Genomic DNA, 22,946 nt, shown 5'->3' on the forward strand with positions numbered 1-22,946 from the left:
GATTGTCGTTTTCGTTCATGTTTTGCACACCATTGTCGTTTTCTTACTTTGTTGTCGTTTATTAGATTCTAGCTGTTTTTGTTTATTTATTTTATTTATCATCGTTTTCTGGAGCATTTAACTCTGTTTTGAAGTTGTCTCCTGCTTAGTGTCTTTTTAGCAAGGAGCAGGTTGGCCTCAGAATGTCGTCCCTAGGACTTGCATTCGGTCCGCAATGTTTTATTTTAGTTTATTTGAGTTTATTTGTTTTATTTTTTCTTTATATTATTCTTTTTTTACTTTGGCTGAAACTTGTTTCTCTATATATGGATTTGTGCATGTGATGATCTCTTTAATCCATCTGGAAGAATAAACCCTTCAATACTTAATTCAGTTGCAAAACGACAATTAAGAGAGAGTGGCTAAGTTTCTTACAAAGGGCAACAGAAAGGCTATCATTTTCTAACATAAAACTATCCGTGCTTTTTTTTTTTTTGGTGAAAAAAAAAGCTTTTAGTACACTAGTTAGTTTGGTGATCAATAGTTAATACCTCAACAAGTCACTACTACAATACCAAACGTTCTAAGAGTAAATAGCAGCAGAAAAAGGGAATAAATCTGATATATATATATATATTTGCATTAAGAAGCATCTCTCAATTAATACTCTTAATCAATCATTACCTACTAAACATAGAAACTAAACATTATATTAAACGGCAACTAACTCCACTTACAACTTAGCTCAGTTTCACATAATCACATTCTTAAAGAGAAAACAAGAAAAAGAAAATGAGAGCCAAACAAACATATACTAACATCAGAACAAACAGTTACCAAGGATACCTAGGCAGAAGGGAAGGCAGAAGAGAGGAAGTCCTCGTCCTCCAAGAAAATCTGCAAATTCTTGGACTTCATTAAGAAAGAAACAGCTTCCTCGTTGAAATCCAGTAGAAAGGCCAACTTGAGCAGCTCAGAGAGTTCATGGATATGGTCACCATTCCCCCACAACACACCCTCAGCAACTACTTCAGAGAAGTATGTAGCACGCTCGATGCGGTTCGCAGGTCCTTTAGACTCATCCATCTTTTGTGTAAAGAGCTTCGAACTCTCTCTTTCCCAACGCACCATCCGACTTGCTCTCACATTCAAAGCTTCCCCGGAAGATAATGACAGATCATAGCTCACATCAATTGGTTCAACCGTCTCAACAACAGTTAGATTGAGAAGACCTTTAACTACCTTGTGCCTCGCTTCGAAATCCATTTTGATCGCGGGATCAGCTAGAAAGCCGAGGATAAGCTTGACCAAACCTTTCTTAATCAAGTCATCTCTTGGAATCACCTGTTGGCGCATACCATTTGAGATGGACACTTGTTTCTTTTGCACTGATTCTGAGATGGTGCGAACGCCTATTTTCTGAAATACCTCGAGCAGGTTCGTGCGGGAGAGATTAGGCAAGCTTGGCTGAGGATACCAGACAAAAATGGGGCGAGAGGAAGACTGTTGAAAGAGTTCCTTCAGTTGAAGGTCATCAGCAATGAAAACATCCTGCTTGTTCAACAATACAATTCCATCAGAGCCCGAGTTGGCAGGAACTTTCACCAGCTCATCAAGAAGAGTTCTTTCAGTTTTTGCACTGAAGTGTTTGGTAATGTATTCCCAGAACTTGCGGCACTCATCATGTGATAGTACGTGCCCTGTACTCTCCCAAGACTTCCAAAGGCTGCAATAATCGTCCGTGGAAGGACTGTGTTTGACACTGAAAGCATCAGAGAAGAAGCAAAGATTTTGCTTGTAGAATTTGTCCAGAATAGTCAGCTGCAAACTGAATAGTCCACTCTTGTCAGATACAACACAATCTTCTGGACTAACCCATTTACCTTTATGATTTCCATTCGGGATCCAGATCCTTCGTTCCATCTCAGTTTTAGGCTCCCAATTGAATTTACTTAGGTAATTATATATCCTTACTATTGTTGCAAACTCAGAATGAAAATCAAGTTGCCTGGCAATTGATGGACATCCTTTCTCTTCATCAACAGTCACCCCAATTTTCGTTAGCACTTCTCTGTAAGTTGAAAGTTTAGAGCCATAAAACTCTTCATCAATAAACGTTCCATCAGTCTTCTCCAAACCCCATATCGAATCGAACAACAAGCACTCTTTAGGACTCCTGTATCCACAATATGTCTTCACCCATGCTTGAGAAAGCTTTTTGTTGAAATCCTCAGGAAAGGTGTAAGTTTTGTCTTCCAATAAGATTCGGATGCATTCCATCAACGAAAGTGCATTTTCACGAGTTATGCGGCTAACATCATGAAAATAAAGGCTGCTAGCTACAAACTTGACGCCGTCCTTGAAATCGACCACAACTCCCATACTCTTCAGCTCCTTCTTGTACTCAAGGATGCCCTCGCCATAGTAGTTGTCACTGTCGTCGATGAAAGGGAGAAGAGTAATCGGAGAGATGGATTTCCAATCAGGACCAAAGAGAATGCAATCCTTTGGAGACCTATAATCACAAAGTCGAGTTCGCAGCCACTTTACATCACGGATGCAGCTTTTGACATCTTCAGGGAATTTATGAGCAGCTCTCCTTAGCACTCTGTAAGATGAGAGAAAAGCTATGACATTCTCTTTAGAAATGGAGTTGTTTGATGCACGTTCCCTAAAAAAACGAGCAAATCCCTTAGCCGCTTCCTCGAAATCCACCATTACTCCCAGAAGTTTCAACTCGTTTTTGTAAGTGACGATGCGCTTATCATAGAAAGCGGTATCCACAAATGGGATCCCATTGAAAACCTGAAGAAGGCAAACCCATTCAGGGTCACACAAGAAACATTCAGAGGGTGACTTGAAACCACTATTTGTCCTCAAACATTTTGTACCCTTCAGCGCTGTAACAATTTTTTCCGATGGTTTTCGACGCATGCATTGTAGTACCAAAAGAAGAGCATCGGCCGGAAGAGATGACAAGCTTGAAGATGGCTTCAGGTAGTCAACAACGAGCTCGTGACTTCCACTTATTCCACTGAAACCAACTACCACGCCTAGCAACTGAAGTTCTTCTTCGAAGTCACGGATTTCCCTGCCATAGTATTCTTCATCAATGAATGGAATCTTACTGATTTTTTCTGCAGTTCTCCATTTCTCATCAAACAACACGGATTCATCCGGAGACCTGTCACCCCATGAGGTCCTTAGCCATTTCCCTTGCTTGATACTATCGATAAATTCCTTCGGCGGAAGACAGTTGGTCCTCAAAAATCTGATGAATTTCAATATGGAAAATACATTCTCTCTGGTTAATGAGCCAGAAGCCGCAAGGGACATGAGACGATCGCCGATGAATTTGCAAGCTTCCGCGTATTCGGACATTACTCCAACTGATTTTAGCTCCTCCATGTACTTCCTTATCCCATGGCCATAAAAACGCTCGTCAACTAATGGAATATCTGCAAGGTCTGACCCATTCTGCAGAAGGTTCCCCCAGGAGTGGGTCGAGCTGTGCAGGAATGACTGAGAAGGAGGTCTAGGAACTCTATAGCCGGTCAGAGTAACCGTCAACCAGCTTCCTTCCTTAATACTTGTCATGAACTTGTTTGGGGCCCGGATGTTATTTGATCGAATGTGCCGAATCCATTCCAAAAGCAAGATTGCGTTATGCTTGGTAAGTTGTGAGGAAACAGCAGGGATCCTAGAGTTGGGAGGATTTATATAAGGAACATCAAAAGCCTTAGCATGACTTGTAAGGAAACTTAAGAGCTCCTTTTGTGGGGTAACTAATTTATCGGCAACACGGAATGGATTCATGTAGTCTTCACCTAACACGACATAGCTTTCTTCTTTCCACAGATTAGAAACAAGCAATCCTGCCCATTTGCTTCCATTGGCGGGGACGAGAACGCCATTTCTATGAGTGATGACATGTCCATAACTGTCCACGAGTGGCATGATGCCACACAAGTAATCAACTTGCCTCTCCGAGAGAAATTTCTTTTTGGAAAGCGAGTGATATAAAAAGTGGACATAGGAAACAACGAGCCTCCGCTGGTTCTGAAAAGAATTGCAAAGGTGAAGTGCATAATCATAGACGTCAACCACACCAACCTTCACTTGCTCTTGAAGCCATTTCAACAGCGTCCCCTCTTTCGGACATGACCGTATGGCACTCTGTGTGATTTTCGGCACAAAAACGCATGAGGTCACGGACCCGAATTCCTTGTTCCACCCAATCAGCCACGAGCTTTGATGAGGATGGCGAGATATGTAAACCACACTCTCAGCATAATATATGCTGAATAAAGAGAGATTCCCGTTACGATCCTCATATTTGATAAGTGGAATATGTTTCATTCTGGTGCCGTAAAATTTGGACCCCCAATTCTCAGCTACAAACAATAAAAGCTCCAAATAAACTTCTTCAGAGACATCCTCCACAAGCATAGAACCCTGGATACACTTGGCATACCATTCATCATCTACAGGCTGGACTTCCAGGAAATTGAGTATGCGATCAAACATTTCTCTGTCCAAAGCCGAACTTAATATGTATTTCCCATGGTCAGACAGACTAGCCAAGCTCACCCCTTGTTTTTGCGCCTTTTCTAAAATACTCCAGAAATCAGGCATTAGCCTTCCCACTTCACGGGGTTTGTGGAAGAACTTCTGCTCCACCAGCTTCTCACTCGGAATAATTTCTTCTTCGAGCAGCTTCGCTTTAATGGACTCCCTCACAACATTGAGCTCTTTATAATTAGAGGGGTCGACAGGTAGGAGCATGAATACATCAGGCAAAATCCAATCTGGCGCATTTTTCACTTGCGACATAAACGCGTTTACAAAGGCAACTGGCACGCTTTCAATGATTCCCTGGTTCCACTTGTTGTCGAGGAGAATGGTCTCCCTTGAGGATGCTAGCAGAAAATCTGCCTGAATTATGAATGGGAAGTTTGTTACCATCTCTGTAGGAAGAAATGCATAAACCCCTGGTGAGCTTGTCCGTCTTTGAAGCAACTCCACATTTGGAAATGCCAGGGTGATCACCAACTCCTCAACTTCCATTCTCCTTTCCACTCGGCACTCATTCCGAACAGGAAACTTCTGCTTCCACATGTAATAGCGGCACTCTTCATCGGATCCATTTTCTTTCGAGGATAGATGGAGAGTAAAAGATTCAGCATCAATATTCTTCCTCTGCACCAAATCAGTCTCTTTCGTTATTGCTATCGCATTTACAGTATTCAGCCTTGGGTCCTCATTATCCTCCTTAACCGAAAGTCGCTTGATCTTGGACAGAAACAAGAGGACTTCAGGGTGAATGCTGGATAGCTGCTGCTTCACTGGCTTCACCTTGTCGGGCTTCAGAGGCAGGATCAGTACAGTTGTTGGAAGGGCAGCACCAGAACCATAAATCTGGTTGATTTCAGATAGCGTTGGATTCGCATCAACCCATTCAGGAACAATGTAGCCAACATTGCAGTGCTCGCAAGGCCCTTCATTGAACCTGATCTGATATCCATTGGAGAATATGTAAGGGCGAGCAGTGATCAAGAATACACTTTTGAACCCAATTCCTGCAAACAGGCCAGAACTTAAGATAGTAAAATACTAACAGATGTAGAAAAGAATATATTCAACAGTTTAGTATGCCAGAACACATGGTAAAACGTAAAATGCCGTTCTTGCCTCTTCAAATTTATATGCTGTTTTTTTACTTCATTATTTATCTATTTATTTATATTTTGCATGATTGAAACCATGGTGCAAAAAGGGTTTATGAATTTCGCAAAGAGAAATTAACATAAATTCGTTACATTGAAAAATTCGTAGGCAACTCTTTTCTCTTATATACTAATTTGTTAGCCTGGACGAAACAGATTCAGCTTCTGAATTATACTGTAGTGCATGAACTTTCTAGGCCTCATCAAGCATCTATTTTTATGGATGCATCAGCCATTTGCGATGTGAAATTAAAACATCCATTACAACGGAAAATCATTACAAGTCTTTTAACCGTCCATAAATTTATCAAACAAAAAGTCATCTAAATATGTATAAACAGCAAGTCAAGATAGCTCTTTTAGTACTTCAATTATATGGAGAGAGAGAGAGAGAGAGAGAGAGTAGCTAAAACAAGTACCAAAAACGAGCCATCGCTGTACGTGCAAAGAGTACACGATACATATGATATATGTACAGCATTAGTGTGCGGTGTGTGTGGAAACAACAAAATAAAACAGCTAGAATTTCAGAAACGACAGTGACGAAATAAACGACAACAAAGTGAGAAACAACAAGGACTACCTAGTATCAACGAGTAAACAATCAAAGAAACAAACGACGGCAACGTGAAAAGGACTACCTACCTCAAAACACCTTAAAAACGACAATAAGCTCAATAATTAACATATCTTCTTACTGTAGATAAATTAAACTAGACATAGCCTATTATAAAGGGGTATCTTGCAAATTATCCCGAAACTTTACTCTCACTCCAATTTGATCCGGATTTCTTAAAATATTCCACTTTTGATTCCTAGTGGCTAGTCTATTATTTTGTCCCAGTTTCACTCACTCCATTCTTGAATATTTGACGGTATCAATAAAAAGTCAGAAACCGTAATCGGAAACATCTAACCTTAAAAAGGACTATTTGTGAAAATTTACTTTTATTTTTGTATTCTTTTAATCTTTAATTTTTTTTTTCCAATTTGGAGCTCTAATTTTTCAGCTCTTATCAAATATACAAAACTCAGCCAATGGAAAGATCCAAATTTAAACAAAGTAATAGGCCAAGGATCAAAGTGGAACATTTTAAAGTTAAAGACCAAAATAAAATTCAGAGTAAAGCTCAGAACTATCGTGGGATCAACCCAATCATAACATAACATGCATATTCATAGACGTGCACAGACAGCTCCTTAAACGACAACTAACCGACTAAACAACAGCAAACAAGAAACCGTAAGAACGACAACAAAGAAACAAACGAAATAGCCACACACACCTAAAGGAACATTCGAACGACATTAAAAATAGAAACTTTAACCGATTAGATGACGGCAAATAAGAAACAATAAAAGTGTTAACAACACAAAAACGACAATCTACCCTACAAACAATAAAGACGACAACAAGCCTTCAATCACATGCCCAGATAAAAACCGACCTCCAAAAGGAAATATATAGGTGTGTCCTGGGTCCGTCCTTCACATTGGCCGATGGAAACGATATGCATTTTAGGCCGTTCAGATTGAATTGAAGGGATGAGATGAAATGATGGGCAAAAAAAAAGTTCCAAACTAGTATCAGATGTCCAACCGGTTACTCCTTCCTTTAAAGAATATTTTATTTTGTAAAAAGCAGACACTTGTTCACTGAGGCTGTCTTTTCTCTGACACAAACTACGGCAGCGAGATCAATTTGCATTTCAATTAGCAATTGGAATAGAACACGTAAGGCCGTATTAAAACACAACTAGGGGAAAGCGCCACGTCGTTTAAAAAAAAAAAAAAAAACATAGATCTCATATATTTCTTCGTAAAATAATGTGGTCAGAAAATATATATAACCGGTTTAATTTATTAATTTGAGTTAAAATATAATTTTATATGAGAATTTTTTATTGTAATAAAAAAATTAAATGTGATTATTTTTAAGATTTTTTTATTGTAATAAAATTTAATTTTTAGTTGAAAGATTTAAATCATGTGATTTGAATTATTTTTTATTTACGTGAATTTTTTGTGAGAAAAAATACTGTACCGAACCATGAATCATGATTCGAATCAGAAAATGAATCTTTCAACTAAATAAACCTGTACTTAAATTAAAAAATATTAAGATCTTGTTCATTTCACCGATTCAAGTTTAAAATTTTAATTTTATTGTAATAAAAAATTCTTAAAAATAATTAAATTAAACTTTTTTATTAAAAAAAAACGAGCTTAACAAACTAAAAAGAAACACGATCGAACTCCAGAAACAAAAACAAAAACAAAATAAAATTCATTTATAGTAAACAGACTTATATTAAGAAATACAGAAACTAAAAACAATTGAACTGAAGCTTAGAAAGAGAGACGAGAAAAAGATAACACAAGACAAGTTAATTTTAACTAGAACTTCATCCAGAAATTATGAGAAAGAAACGACGATCGAACTCCAGAAACAAAAACAAAATAAAATCCGTTTATAGTAAACAGACTAATATTAATAAATACAGAAACTAAAAAGAAACGACGATCGAACTCCAGAAACAAAAACAAAATAAAATCCATTTATAGTAAACAGACTAATATTAATAAATACAGAAACTAAAAAGAAACGACGATCGAACTCCAGAAACAAAAACAAAATAAAATCCATTTATAGTAAACAGACTAATATTAATAAATACAGAAACTAAAAAGAAACGACGATCGAACTCTAGAAACAAAAACAAAATAAAATCCATTTATAATAAACAGACTAATATTAAGAAATACAGAAACTAAAAACGATCGAACTGAAGCTTAGAAAGAGAGACATGAAAAAGATAACACACGACAAGTTAATTTTAAGTACCTTTCTCGCCAATATAACCGCGTTTCCTGTTGCCTTTCTTGGTGGAGCGTCCAACGCTACAAATTGAGTCGATATTCTTCGGAGAAAATCCTCTTTCGTTGTTGAATATCAGCAACGTCGCCGGAGCTCCGGTCGCCGTTATGTCCTTCGACGTTATCACGAACTCCAATGACGGATCCACTCCTTCCTTGTACTCATTATCTTCAGCATTCTGCCATAAAAAAATAACGATTTTAAATTGAACAAGAAAACGATCATGAAGAAGAATTTTACTTTATTGACGAATTCTAAGAAAGAAAAGATCATACAGCAAGAGAAAATTAACACAAAGCGTCAAGAAGTTGAGGCTTTTTTCACATTTCCACCGATCAAAGTTCAAACAAGCGATCACGATTCACGAAGCAGATATCATCGTGGAATAAGCAGAAAATCAACAAATACACCGAATTTAATCACATCGCGAAGCAGAAACATACGAATTTCCATTTCGTCTCGTGAAAAATCGCGATTTTTTTAAGGTTATTGTGTTTTTACCTGGATGAGCTCCATGAGAAAGTGTACGTCCTTAGCGTAGAGTTCGGCGGAGAGGTGCTTGACGGCCTGGTGGAGATCCTCGGTGAGAGGATTGAGTTCGCCTCCGATGGAGAACTTGGTTCTCCGAATCTCTTCTACGTGCTCTCTCGGCGTCGCCATTGCCGTACACGAGTTCCCAAATTCAAGGTCGATCGTTTCAGAGAGATAAGAAGCAGAGAAAAGCAGAGTGTGTAAAATAATATATCAGTACGACTACGAGTGAACTTATATATATTAGAATGAGCTAAGAATGAGCGTGGATTTAGAGAGTTTTTAGGGTGGAGGAAACTATTTTATAATGACATCTACATTGGAAGTTTTTTATTCTGCGTATATGTTAAAGGATTTACTTATATTTTTTTACTACGGTATTTTTTAATCTTTTGCAAAAAAAAAAAAAAATTCTCTTTTTTATGCTTCCATATAATTGTCATTTCTTCTCCTTTTTTTATTAATTATAATTAATAGATTTTTAATATGAACGCCTCCTCATGATAAATTAGTTCTCAACTTTTTTCTCGGTAATTTACCTCTTAAATTTTAAAATTTATTATGAAGTTAGTTAAATTAAAAATGAAGTTAAAATTTTAAACGGTTTTTTTTATGTGTTTATTGAGAGTCATTTTACATTGAATTGAGCTCTTTATACACATTATGAATGATTTTTTTTTTAATTTGATGTTTAGTTCACATATTCAGAATCATTTTTAATTTACGTGTATTTTTTATAAGGAAAAATCCTAAATTTTTCTTTTAAAACGGTTAATTCCTAATTTTAAAAAATTTCACTCATGACATGCCTATATAAGAATAACCCTCACTTGAGTGGAATAAATTGAATAAAATTTTAATTTTGTTTAATTTAATTAATATTGTAATGAATTTTAACATTTAAACGGTAACTTGTTAAGAAACATTGAGGGATTAATTTACTAAACTCAAAGTTAAAAAGTGTCAAAAAAAAAAAAACAAAACAAAACAAAACCAAAACTTCTCGCAGAAGGAGGAGGGGAAAAAAACTCTAAAAAAAAAAAAAAAAAAAAAAGAGAAAGAAAAAGAAAAAGAGCAAACCTTCTTGTGGAAGGAAGGGAAGAGAGAGAGTGGGTGAAGGAACTAGGAAGTTGCATTGTACGGAAAAAGCAATAATTTTTCATGCACTTTGATGTTTGATTCGACCGCTGAATCGTCCTTTCTCATATTATTCGGGCTCGTTTTTAGAACTTTTTCAACGTTTTCTCACTTTTTCGAGAAAAGAAGTAATTACATCAAATGTGATTATTAAAGTAATAATTTTAAAAATATTAATTGTTATATAATATTATAAAAATGTCGATTAAGGTATCTATGTTATCGGATATGTTTTTATGAGTTTTTTTAGGGTATGTTTTATGTATGATTAATTTTTGTGTAATATAATTTGTTTGTTTTTTCTCATCTCTACATATTTACTTTCTTTTTTAGCTCTAATTAATTTTCTGTAATTAATTATTTGTTTTTTTTATTATGGTATTTGAATTTATGTATTTTATTTATTTTTTTAAGATTATAGAATCAATACTTTTTTATTTTTTTGGATTTTTTGTTCATTTTGTGTGCGTTTGGAATTGGTTCCAAAATGATTTTGTTTTCTCTATGAAAATAGAAATGAAAACGTTTTCGTTTTCATTTTCATTTTGGAATTATTTCTGAAATGCGTTTGGTAGTTTTATTCAGAGATTGATTAAAAACTGAAACTGCGTTTGGTGATTTAATTTTTTAAAACATGTAATAATATTTAAAATAATAATATATTAAATAAATAAGGGCGGCGGCGGCGGGGGAGGGGGGCAGTCGGACAAGAGTGGGGGGTGGCGGTGCAGTCGCGCAAGAATGGGGGTTGGGGGGCGGCGCAGTCGTACGGAAAGAAGAGTTGCTTAGCGAGCAAGACGTGCTCCTTTGTCTGCAACATGGAGATGTGCTCCTTCATCTCCCGCATCTCTCTCTCTCCCCGCCCCTTCTTCTCTGTCCGTAAATCAGATGCAGCCACGATTAGTGACAGCGACGACTTCCGACAACTGACGATAGCCACCGAGCGAGGGAATCTCTGGCGACGTCTCTCTCCACCTTCGCTGGAGAAGATGACCGTTCACAAACCAGATCACGATGTCGGAGTGGGGGAAGGGGGGTGTAGTCGGGGGTGGTGGGCAATGGAGAAGAGAGAGAAAAAAATAAAAAAAAATGAAATCCGTTTTCAGAAAACGAAAACGAGAAAATAAAAACAGCTTTTTTCGTTTTCAATTTTTCAGAAAAGACAAAACCGTTTTTGTTTTTGTTTTTTAAAAATTTTTACACCAAACGCATTTTATGTTTCCGTTTTCATTTTTTAGTCTCGAAAAATGTAAAAAATGGAAATGAAAACGGAAACAAACGGGGCCTTTATTTTTCATTTTTCTTGATAATTTCGTTTTCATTATTATAATCAAATTACTAACTCTAGTATTCTTACATGTTTATTATTTGAGGTTTTTTACGAGCTTTTTAAATTCAATGTATTACATAATGTTATAATCATTATATTAATGCAATTCATGTTATAATTTGTCTAGTCATCATAAATTTTATATTCATTTTTTTATAATTTTAAAATCATTACAATAATAATACAATCTTTTTATATGTTTATGAATACGTGTATATTGATTGTTTGAGACTTCTTTCTTTATATATTATAAGTGAGACTCCATTTAAATAACCCAAAAGAAAAAGGAAGGGCCCGCCCAAGAGACTTTGGGAATATTGGTTTGAATGTAAGAAGACTAGTGACTAGTGGTGAGTCTTCCTAGTTTGTACCCATTTTTCTTCCACGTGGCACCAGTTGATAGGCTGTTTTTCATAAGCATTGATTGCATATTTTGCATTATTGAATCTTACCGTTATTGCGACTTTTAACTTCATTAAAAAAAATAAATTTTATTTGAAATTTCTATAATATAAAAATTCGCCGATGTTGAATTTCCATCAAATTTCTTTAGATTTTGATTTGATTAATTGGTCTAAGCCAGTAGTGGATTTTAGTATCTTAAAGCCCGTTTAGATACTTAGGGGATGTTTGGTACCTAGATTCGTTCTCTGATTCGAATCATGATTCGTGATTCGTTACAGTATTTTCTCTCATAAAAAATACACGTAAATCGAAAATGATTCTAATCACATGGTTCTAATTCATGAACTAAACGTCTCCTTAGATTATGATTTGAGTTTATTACCCGGAATTTTGTGAAATATGAAATTTTAAAATTCAAACTATTTATGAGATAAAAAATATTGTAATAGAGTCATAGTTTAAATTTGAGTATAACTATTAAACAACCCACTATTCTCAGCAAAAAAATATTTATAGTATCTTATAATAGATTGCTCTTATACTATAATTCGTACTATAATTTGAATTATGATTCATAATTCGTTATAATATTTTTTTTATAAAAAATACACGTAAATTAAAAATCATTCTGATTCTGAATTTATTAACTAAATATCCACTAAATTATTTGTCATACTCACAAAAATGTGAGTCTCCTAGTCAGCATTCGTCTTTTTATCTTTCCTTCTTTTTCTTTTTGGTCGTAAAAAGGCATTAGGCATGTATTAAGAAAGGAACATAACAGAGAAAAAGCCATAGCCTTTAGTAGAAGAGTAAATTAATGTGAAGTGATAACTCTCACTCACTTTTCCTACACATTACTTCACACCCAAGAAATAGAACAGTGAGTGCAAGAAAACCAATGAGAAATGGTTTTCTTTTGCGTTGAAGTACCTGAATTCTCTTCTATGTAGAAACAGTTCTTGTGTCAAAAATTGTATCAAATTTCTCTAAACTAAAAAAAAAAAATGTGGCAAAGTTAGTCTCTCTATATAAATATATGGATAAAAATATTAAACAGAAATAGTAGAAAATAAGATAATATGAAAAGCTTAAGAAAGTATATATGCCAATTTTTAGTTATAGAAATTAATAGGCCATAATTTGTCAAGTTATGATTCATAACCAGATAAGTTATGGATAAATTTGTTAAGTTATGGTTCATAGCCAGACAAGTTATGGACAAAACTCGTGATTTATGGACAATAACTTGTCAAGTTATGGTTCATAACCAGACAAATTATGGACGAAAACAGTAATTTGACCTATTTATTAACTTATATAAACTATTGGCCTATTAATTTTAATTCATCTCAAGTCTTGGCCTATTTTTCTCTTTCTCCTAATATTAAATTATATCAAATTTAGGTCTTAAATAAATATGTTAAAAGTTAGTCACTCGGTTAGATAAATAAATGGAAAACGTTAATTTAGATCGTTTTTAAACAGTTTTTGTTTGGTTTCTAACAATATATATATATATATATATATATATATGAAATGTCCACTGTTTGTTTGACTAATAAGGTGGGTGAATTTGAGCTGTCTGACTATATTTCAAGGATCAAAAACTAATAAGGGCAGGCTATGAAATTTTAAAATAGCTTAGACCTGTAAGCTATCAGTAATAAATAAGGTTTGGTGAATAGGCTTCGGACATTAACAGCCAGTTTAGTTTACTGATTTAAATTTTTAATTTGAGTTAAGATGTGACTTTATGTGAGAGCTTTTTACTGTAACAAAAAAGTTAAATATGATTATTTCTGAAAATTTTTTACTGTAACAAAACTTAAATCGGTGAAATGAACGGGGGGCTAAGGGTTCAGAATCATAATTTATGATTTTGATTTTTAAAATTTTTATTTTTTATGAGAAAAAATACTGTGGCGAACTAAGAATTATAATCCTAAATCAGGCCAGAACTCTCCAAACAAACGGAACATGAATATATTCAAAAGGTCGGGAGTCCATTTTAAACAATTATGTTTTTGCCAATGTTACTCTGATTAGAACAGTTTGGATGTAAGTTCTTGTCTAACAATATGACTCCAACGGTTTATGTGATTTATATCATTACGTGATCGGTGTTGTAATGCTGCACTTGTTTTCGAACTCTCTTATTTATTTATTTATTTATTTATTTTTGTGTTCTTGAAACCTTCAATGCAACAGATTACACATCTACTAATAAAGAACATATTTGTCATGGATTATTCTCCTGTTATGTAAAATTATTTGACAACGAACATTACCACTTCTCATTGCTACATCCTGTGATTTTTTTTTTCTTCAATGCATGAAACCAAACGGCTTAGGCGAATCTTTAATGTTACTTTATTGATATAAGGTTTTACAATATCTACTTACAACCATTCTCATATTTTACGACAACCTTAAAAATTTGGTTTTACAGACCGTCATACATTAAAGCACCAATTTTCTACATACTTATTACTTTATTCGCGAAACCTTAAAAATTTTGATTTACCCATTTCAACAATCTTACCACGTTCTAAACTTGTTACTACAAATAACTTACAATGGGTTCGCAAATTTCTTGAAAAACTTAGGGCCTGTTCGGTGAGACAGTTTTTGAGTGAAAAATTCAAATAAAGGTGAGTTACAATTTTATTCGAGTTCATGTTCTTTTAAGTTCGAACTCGAGTTTGGAACTAAAACTCGAGTTCAAGTTTTCCCTTCAACTTGAGTTCAGAAACTCAAACTCAAGTTAATGAACAGTATTTTTTCTATTCTTAAAAATGCTATAATTTTTTCGTTTTAATTCTGATTGAGATGATTTTTTTTCTATGCATTGACAACGAAAATACGAATAAAACTAGACCCATATACCATATTAAAATTTTTCATCAGCATTGAGTTTTTATTAAAATACTATCTAAAAATAAATTCGAGTTTTGACTTACTTAAACACAAACTCAAAAAAAATTCTTATCTCAAACCATAACTCAAATGTACACAACCAAACACAAACTTAAGTTACAACTTCAACTCAAGTTATAACTCAAACTCAACTCAAAATCTACACTCAAGTTACCTAACTCAAAAACATCAAAAGAGCAAGCCCTTAGGACTTGTTCTTTTGAGTGAAAAAGTCAAAAAAAAAAAAATACAACTCGAATTACAACTTTATTCGAGTTTATGTTCTTTTAAGTTTGAACTCGAGTTCAAACTCGAGTTTGGGACTAAAACTCGAGTTCAAGTTTTCCCTTCAACTCGAGTTTAGAAACTCAAACTCAAATTAATGAACAGTGTTTTTTATATTCTTAAAAATACTATAACTTTTTCGTTTTAATTCTGATTGAGATGATTTTTTTTCTATGCGTTGACAACGAAAAGACGAATAAAACCCCACCTATATACCCTATTAAAATTTTTCATCAGTATTGAGTTTTTATTAAAATACTATCTAAATACAAATTCAAGTTTTGACTCACTTAAATACAAACTCAAAAATATTCTTATCTCAAACCATAACTCAAATGTACACAACTAAACACAAACTAAAGTTATAATTTCAACTCAAATTATAACTTAAATTTAATTCAAAAATTATATTCAAGTTAAACTTTAAAAGAACAAACCTTACATTGTCGTTTTCTTGTTCCATTATTTACTTTATTCTTTCTACGTGCTTTGCCATTGATTTCAAGAAGTGCTACGTATGTCTCTTAAAACTACTACATACTTCTAAGTAATTGGTCACATTAACTGCCATATATATTACATCTATATTTCCGTCACATTTTTTTTATTTTGCTAACATATAATTTATTTCTCCATTACACCGTATTTACATATATACCCTTCAATTTGTAAAAAAATACCTAACAGACGAAAGCTATGGCTTGCAGCCTGTGTTCTTTTGCTCCAGCCGGATCATTCATGTTCTTCCATTTACATCTAATGGTTCAAATTCACTTGCCGATCAGGCAAACAGTGCCTGCTGGACTAAAGACTCAAAGCTAGTTCAGTTCGTTAATTTGAGTTTTTAATTCGAATTAAGATGTGATTTTATGTTATAATTTTTTACTATAACAAAACTCAAATTTTAAATTTAAATCGGTGAAATAAACGAAACCTAAACCTATATATATATATATATTTATTTATTTATTGAAGAGAAAAAACATTTGGTAATCTTACTTTTGGTTTATGTTCTTTCTTTTAATTATTCCCAATTTTTTGTCTAAAGTACTTATTGTTTTCTAAAACCTTTTTAAGCTAATTTTATCAAAGCCCTCATTTATTTTATAGATTTAAATTACAGTTAAAATCTTTTCTTTTTGTCACAGTATTTTCTCTTATAAAATTTAAATTTTTGTTTAAACATATGAACTAGACGGGCCAAAAATTTGTTGTGCTTTAAAATCGAGATCATAATTAAGGTTGTAGTTAGAGTTAGATTGTGGCTTGAGTTGAGGTCTAGATCAAAGTCGATCGACCCCAATCACCTTAGTCCCACACGGACTCACGTGGATTCTACAAATGAGGTCCACCACTATGTGAGAGGCTTAGAATTCGACACTATCGGTTTGAATCCTATTTTCCAATCACAAAACATTCAAGGAATACAAGTGTAAAAAGCCCCTCTTCTAACTCTAAACATCATTGTCTGCCTCAGCCTTGTTCAGATTGTTTTTCTGTTGAGAGGGACATGAACATCCATTAACAACAGTTCCTCTATGTTTGCTTCAATTAACTATTCATGGTCCAACACTTCCATTCTCCTAGGATCAAGCTCGAACTTTAAATATGTACACTACCACGTTAGGACTTTTTCATAGCTAAAAACTCATTTACACGCAAAGCATGACAGACCCGCATGCGTGTATGGTAGTCATACACAGTAGAAATACCGTATTGATGCATGTTTTTACTCTTTAGATCTAATTAAAATCACGTCAAATGATAACAAATATATATATATATATATATATACACATACGTGCAAACAGATATATTTAATACAATTCAACGGTTCAAAACAAAACCCCGCAAGTAAGATATTTGCGCATAACTACCATAGAATTATCGTATAAATATACACGTGTATTGGGAGAACAATAGCTCTGTTAATGTTGTTTGGACCAACTTTTTAACTTGCAGCGATTCACTAGCAAAGTGTGGCATTTGATATGGGAAAACCACGCTTTCAGACCGCAGTGACTGAAAGATTGATCAACCTGAGGTACGTTCGTTTCACCATATAAAGAGTACTTCTTTGACAGAGATTCCATAGAACATTGCACTTGCCTCCAAAAATTGTACACATAAGTGAGACTCCATTATAACTGAATATACACCGAGTCCTTGTGGGATCTCGTCACGTGGATTATACAACAAAACAATCACAACGTTACAAGTACAAAAAATAATGGGCACAATGACGAGCAAAAAGATAGCATTCTGAAAACCAAACACGGCTTGACCAAAGAAGGGAAAACTCTTTGACAAATAATACTCCTTTCTCTCTCTCTTTTCCTCTATTATTCGACCAGCTAAAAAGAACACCTTAAGATTATTATTTACTCTTGAAAAATAGATTTGTCGATATCCCTACAGAGGAAGGCTTGAATCCACGGATGAACTTGTGCGACGGGGCCATCCGGGGATCCTCTCTGCTAGTTTTCTTCCTTGAAGAGGCCCCCCCAGCAGCCCCCATGCTCTTGACAGATACTGATGACCTCGAATTGAACACTGCCGAGCCAAAAGAAGCATCGGCTGGGCCGAAGGACAAAGGGAATTTGTTCGATGTTTCTTGTGGGTGTCCAACTGCTCCATCCTGATGGGGAGGCGGGAATTTCTCACTCTTGCTCTTTGTGTTTGTTTGTGTCACAACTCTCCACCTCTGAGAATCATATAACATACGAGGATTTAGTAGAAAATTGTTAAGAGAAGCGGATGAATAGTTTATAGTAGGAATTATGATTCCAGGCATATCAAGTATTACAAGCTTGTCAACAATCATAATCAATCTTGATATAACGAATAGGTAGCATGTCAAAGCTCACAACTATTGACCCTTGCATACGAGGGATTCGGAGTTCAAACTTCACAGCTCCACTAAAGCGTAAATGACATGCAAGTGAGCAACTCAGGGCAGAATTCTGAGATGGTTTCAGGTGTTCTAACTTCGACAAAAAGGAAAACGAAAAAATCACATAAGATTCAAGAGAGAGAGAGAGCGAGAAGAATATTTCACATACATCTAAGTTTGCTTGAATCTCTGCATTGGCTTCTGGGGCTGGAATTGCCCGACCAACACGATCACGAGCCTTAACTTTTTTGGCACCATCAACAACACTAGATTTCCCGGTTAGACCTCTTTGCCTGAGGAGCAAAATAGATATTAGCTGTTAACACAAAGCCACGATGAGTCCAGAAGATGGTAAAACACCAAGAAAGCGAAACTCTAACCTTCTAGCTTCTTCTTCACGTAATTTTACATCCAGTTCTTTGCTGGGAGGATATTTAGGTAAACTTGATGGCTCACAAGGATAAGGTTCAGTGGTAAAGAACTGCACCCACATAAAAGAATACACGTTACATGAGCTAAATAGAGTCAGCTTTGATCCATAGAAAATTCAAGTGCATACGTTGAATCAAAATTGCTAGTTTCATATTTGTTAAAAGAAGTTCCTTGAAGAAAGGACACTCACTTCACTTTCTAGAGCAGCAGTTGCAGTGCCTCGTCCATCAGCGTCTATTGAAAGAAGAGATTCAATTAGAGGTAGCGAATGAAGAGGAAAATCTTTGAATGTTTCTGCTACACACCGCTTGTATGGTTGTTGTGGCTTAAAAAGTGTTGCATTTGGCAATCTATATTTCTTCCAGTATTCCTCAGATGGGGAGCCACATAACTTAAATATCTTGTGCAGTTGTTCAACCTTAACAGGAACAGAATGTAGGGAGGGGTTTGTCAAGCTCAAAACTTTACATTTTAGCAGCAAAAATACAATAACAACAACAAATACAAGCCTTAATCCCAAATGAATTGGGGTCGGCTATATGAATTTCTCGTTTCCAATCTGTTCTATTAAACACAAGACCCTCCTGAAGCCCTAGATCTTGAAATTCGTGCCTGGCCCAAGTAATTCTTGGTCTACCCCTCGCTCTCCTAGTACTAGGTATTTGGATGTTCTCCCAAGCCCGAACAAGTGCATCTAACTATCTACGTTGTACATGCACGTATCACCTCATACGGTTTTCCCGCACCTTATCTTCTATTGGTGCTACACCTACTTTACTACGAATAACTTCAGTCCATATGCGATCCATCCTCGTATGGCCACTCATCCATCTTAACATACGCATCTCCGCCACACTCATCTTGTATATTTGTTGTCTCTTGATGGCCCAACATTCACTACCATATAACATAACTGGGCGAATTGTTGTCCTATAAAATTTTCCTTTCAACTTAACAAGCATCTTATCATCACATAAAACTCCCGTGGCATTCTTCCACTTAACCCACCCCGCGCCAAGGCAGGGTGGGTTAAGTGGAAGAATGTCACGGGAGTTTTAGCAACAAAAATAATTAAAAAAAATTAAAATTAAAAATAAAATTAATAAATTAATAAAAATTAAAAATTAAAAACAAAAACCAATACCTGTATACCATCACCAAAAGGGGGAAAATGACAAGCAGAAGAGACCAAATCCGAACAAGTACTACTATCTCATCTCACAAAGAATAATGATTGCACAGGAAATTCATTGTTTTTTACTAACGCACATTACTAAGAAGACAAAATACCTCAACCACAACATATTTAAATGGTTAAGCTTGTTTCATTAATACTTCCAACAAACACACTTTTGAGTTGATCCCATGAAGCATTAACCCTTGCCGTTTCAATAAAAAAAATAAAAATAAAAAAAAGGCGCAAACTTTCGATCAACCAGATTACATTGCTTCATGGTCTGGTGATGGAGGTGCCAAAGATGAAATGGATCACATGCATCATAAAACTGTTGCATTAACACTGTAGAATCTTACATCCTTATTCATGAATCACAAATAAGTGATAAACCAGAGTATATGTTCCTTTAAATGACTAAAACAGACAAATATATAAAACAAAATAAAAGATAATACCTCCGTCCGTCCCGGCATAATTGGCTTCCCAGCAAGTAACTCTGCCAAGATACAGCCGGCACTCCAAAGATCAACACCAACACCATAGATTGTGGCCCCAAGAAGAAGTTCAGGGGGGCGGTACCAAAGGGTGACGACACGACTAGTCATGGGTTGCTTGTGGTTAGGATCATAAAAAGTAGCCAGCCCAAAATCAGCTATTTTTAAGATCCCTTCATTGTTAAGGAGCAGATTGGAACCCTTGATATCCCGGTGCAAAACTCCATTGTTGTGGCAATGCTCGAGCCCCGACAGCAACTGCTTTATATAACATTTGATCTGACATATAGCAAGACATAAGTTACCTCCTAAATGTCCTATTATCTATGATAATAATCAGGGGACCATATAACCTGTGTTACCAAATAATGGAGCTCAAAATTGAAAAAACGTCTTTTCCTCCCCACAACTTAAATTACTTTCCTTTTCCACAGTTTAGAGATTAATGGGAACGCGAAATTTCTATGAATTTGCATTGCCGAAAAGAACCTAACAAAGATTTGAAGTATTTCGAAACTACTGGTTTATGGGGCCCAATCATCAATGTAGCTTAGGAAGGTCTTTTAGTTACATCAAAGCTAGCAAAAAGCAAAAGGACAAACACAAAGACATTATCTGTTCCAGAACCTAATCAGGAAAACCAAAAGTGATTAGGAATAAAACAAAACCTAAGAAAATCACACACTAAAATCCAACTCATATGCCAAAACTCCATCTGCGAATTGAAAAACAATCTACATTAACAAGTACACAAAAATTTCAAAACTTTTCTGAAAGAATCAAAGTTGAAATGTACCTGAGCTTCAGTGAATTTGACACCAGAGCGAGCGGCGAGGCCGGCGAGATCGTGTTCCATGTACTCGAAAACCAAGTAAAGACTGCAAGACATTCTTGAGGTGGCTAAGCCTTCGAGCTTAAGCACATTGGGATGATCAAGCTTTCTCAGAACTAGAATCTCTCTCGCCATGAATTTCACACTCTCTGGCTCCAGATTATCAAATCTAACCTTCTTTAAAGCCACTATTTTGCCGTTAATCAGATCCCTAGCTTTATACACATTGCTATAAGTCCCTTGCCCAATCTGAAGAAGAACGAAAACAAATGAAAAGATAAGAAATTTAACACACAAAAATTGAAGATGAACACAAGAGTTAGGGTTTCCGATCAACCAACCTTCGCGAGCCTCTCGAAGCTGTTGGCGCGACGAGGAGTCCAGCCTTGGATCGCGTCGCCGGCGGCGGCTAAAAGCCACGGAGGCCAACCTTGCTGCTGGTTAGCCAGGAACGAATCCGGCAGCCTAGGTTTCCGGTGCTCAGTCGCCAGAACATCGCCGGTTCTCCTGGTCCTCTGCCGCTCGGTGGCGTCCTTCCTGACTCTGACCTCGACGGCGTTGGCGGCCGAGGGAGGCGGCTCCTCGACCTTTCCACGGCGGCGCCTGGATCGCCGGCGACCGCCTCCGGATTCGGTGCCGAGAACGCAGCCCATCGGTCACCTCTCCGGCCTCGCAGAGCGCCGGCAATGCATCCGAGCGGTGCTCCGGCGATGGAAAAACCGCTACTGGAACTCGCTTGTCCTTCAGGTCGATGAAATCAACACAAAACGCCGTCGTATCGGAAACAGTAACTAAAACCGCAAGAAAAGGTGGCGATTTTCACCGGCGAGTGTACAAGAGCGTGGAATCGGAGCTGAAGTTGGCGTCTTCTTCACTGAGCTAAGTAAGAGAGAGAGAGAGAGAGAGAGAGAGAGAGAGTTATTTTATTGCCTTACTTATACTTGTCTGTTGTTTTCAAAGTTGAGACACGATTTGAGGATATAATTACGGAAATGCCACCACATAAAAGACCGCGGGAAATAAATATATTAAAATTAAAAATTAAAAATTAGAAGATGATGACGTCGTAATGAAAAGGGTTCGTCTGAACAATGTCAAACCAAAAGAGATACTTTTTGACGCAAACCGTTTTAAAAGTCCCGTGGCTTTTTTTTTTTTTTTTTTTTTTTTCGATTTTATGTCCAAACCACGTACATTTACTAATCAAACGTGCCATAAAATCCAAAGCTTCTTGCCCTCTAATATTCCCACCAAAAATATGTAGCAAACTTTAGCCTTTTCTGATGTAGTATTTATATGGGTATAACTGTTTAGGAGATTTCTTCAGCAGGGTTTTGAAAAATAAATATCTATATCTTTCAGTCATCATCAGATCTATTTGTACAGTATATTTTTCTATTATAATGTAATATTAATCAAATATAACGATCATAAACGTGCACTACTGATATATTACTTAAAATTTAGGGTGAACATAATTTTTTTTAGATGAATAAGTACATCATACATGTTCTAAATATATTCTTTTTTACAAGAAATATATTCTAGATATAGTACTTTCTCAAAGTGGCAAATATCTCTAATATCTAAGCTACTAAATTACTAATAAGCATAATCATATATTACGGGCGCGTTTAATTTGCTAATTTGAGTTTTAAGAGTCTGTTTAGTTGGAGGATTCGTTATCTGATTCGAATCATGGTTCATAGTTCGCTACAGTATTTTTCCTTACAAAAAACACGTGTAAATCGAAAATGATTCTAATCTCGTAGTTTTAATCTATGAACCAAACGAGCTCTAATTCGAGTTGAAATGTGATTTTATATGATAATTTTTTACTGTAGTAAAAAAATTAAATGTGACTATTTTTTAAATCTTTTTATTATAACAAAACTTAAATTTTAAAACTGAATCAGTAAAATGAACAG

The 22,946-nt window shown here is 35.5% G+C and overlaps 2 protein-coding genes across 2 annotated transcripts; both read right to left on the reverse strand.

Annotated features, from left to right (window-relative positions):
* Positions 1-667: 667 nt before the first annotated feature.
* LOC21392184 lies at positions 668-9,370 on the reverse strand. The gene is made up of 3 exons (XM_010095638.2): positions 9,085-9,370; positions 8,551-8,761; positions 668-5,558 (listed from the first exon to the last, which is right to left on the reverse strand). The coding sequence occupies exons 1-3, from the start codon at positions 9,241-9,243 to the stop codon at positions 826-828; spliced, it is 5,103 nt and encodes a 1,700-aa protein (XP_010093940.1). The 5' UTR covers positions 9,244-9,370; the 3' UTR covers positions 668-825.
* Positions 9,371-17,062: 7,692 nt separating this feature from the next.
* Positions 17,063-21,900, reverse strand: LOC21392185 (probable serine/threonine-protein kinase At1g54610). Its single transcript, XM_024164009.1, has 7 exons — positions 21,360-21,900; positions 20,983-21,267; positions 20,148-20,465; positions 18,706-18,933; positions 18,464-18,564; positions 18,253-18,376; positions 17,063-17,894 (listed from the first exon to the last, which is right to left on the reverse strand). Exons 1-7 carry the CDS (start codon positions 21,669-21,671, stop codon positions 17,568-17,570), a joined length of 1,695 nt encoding a protein of 564 aa, XP_024019777.1. The 5' UTR covers positions 21,672-21,900; the 3' UTR covers positions 17,063-17,567.
* Positions 21,901-22,946: the final 1,046 nt, after the last annotated feature.

The sequence above is a fragment of the Morus notabilis genome, unplaced genomic scaffold (assembly GCF_000414095.1).
Source record: "Morus notabilis unplaced genomic scaffold, ASM41409v2 Scaffold2427, whole genome shotgun sequence".
Classification (NCBI taxonomy): Eukaryota; Viridiplantae; Streptophyta; class Magnoliopsida; order Rosales; family Moraceae; genus Morus; species Morus notabilis.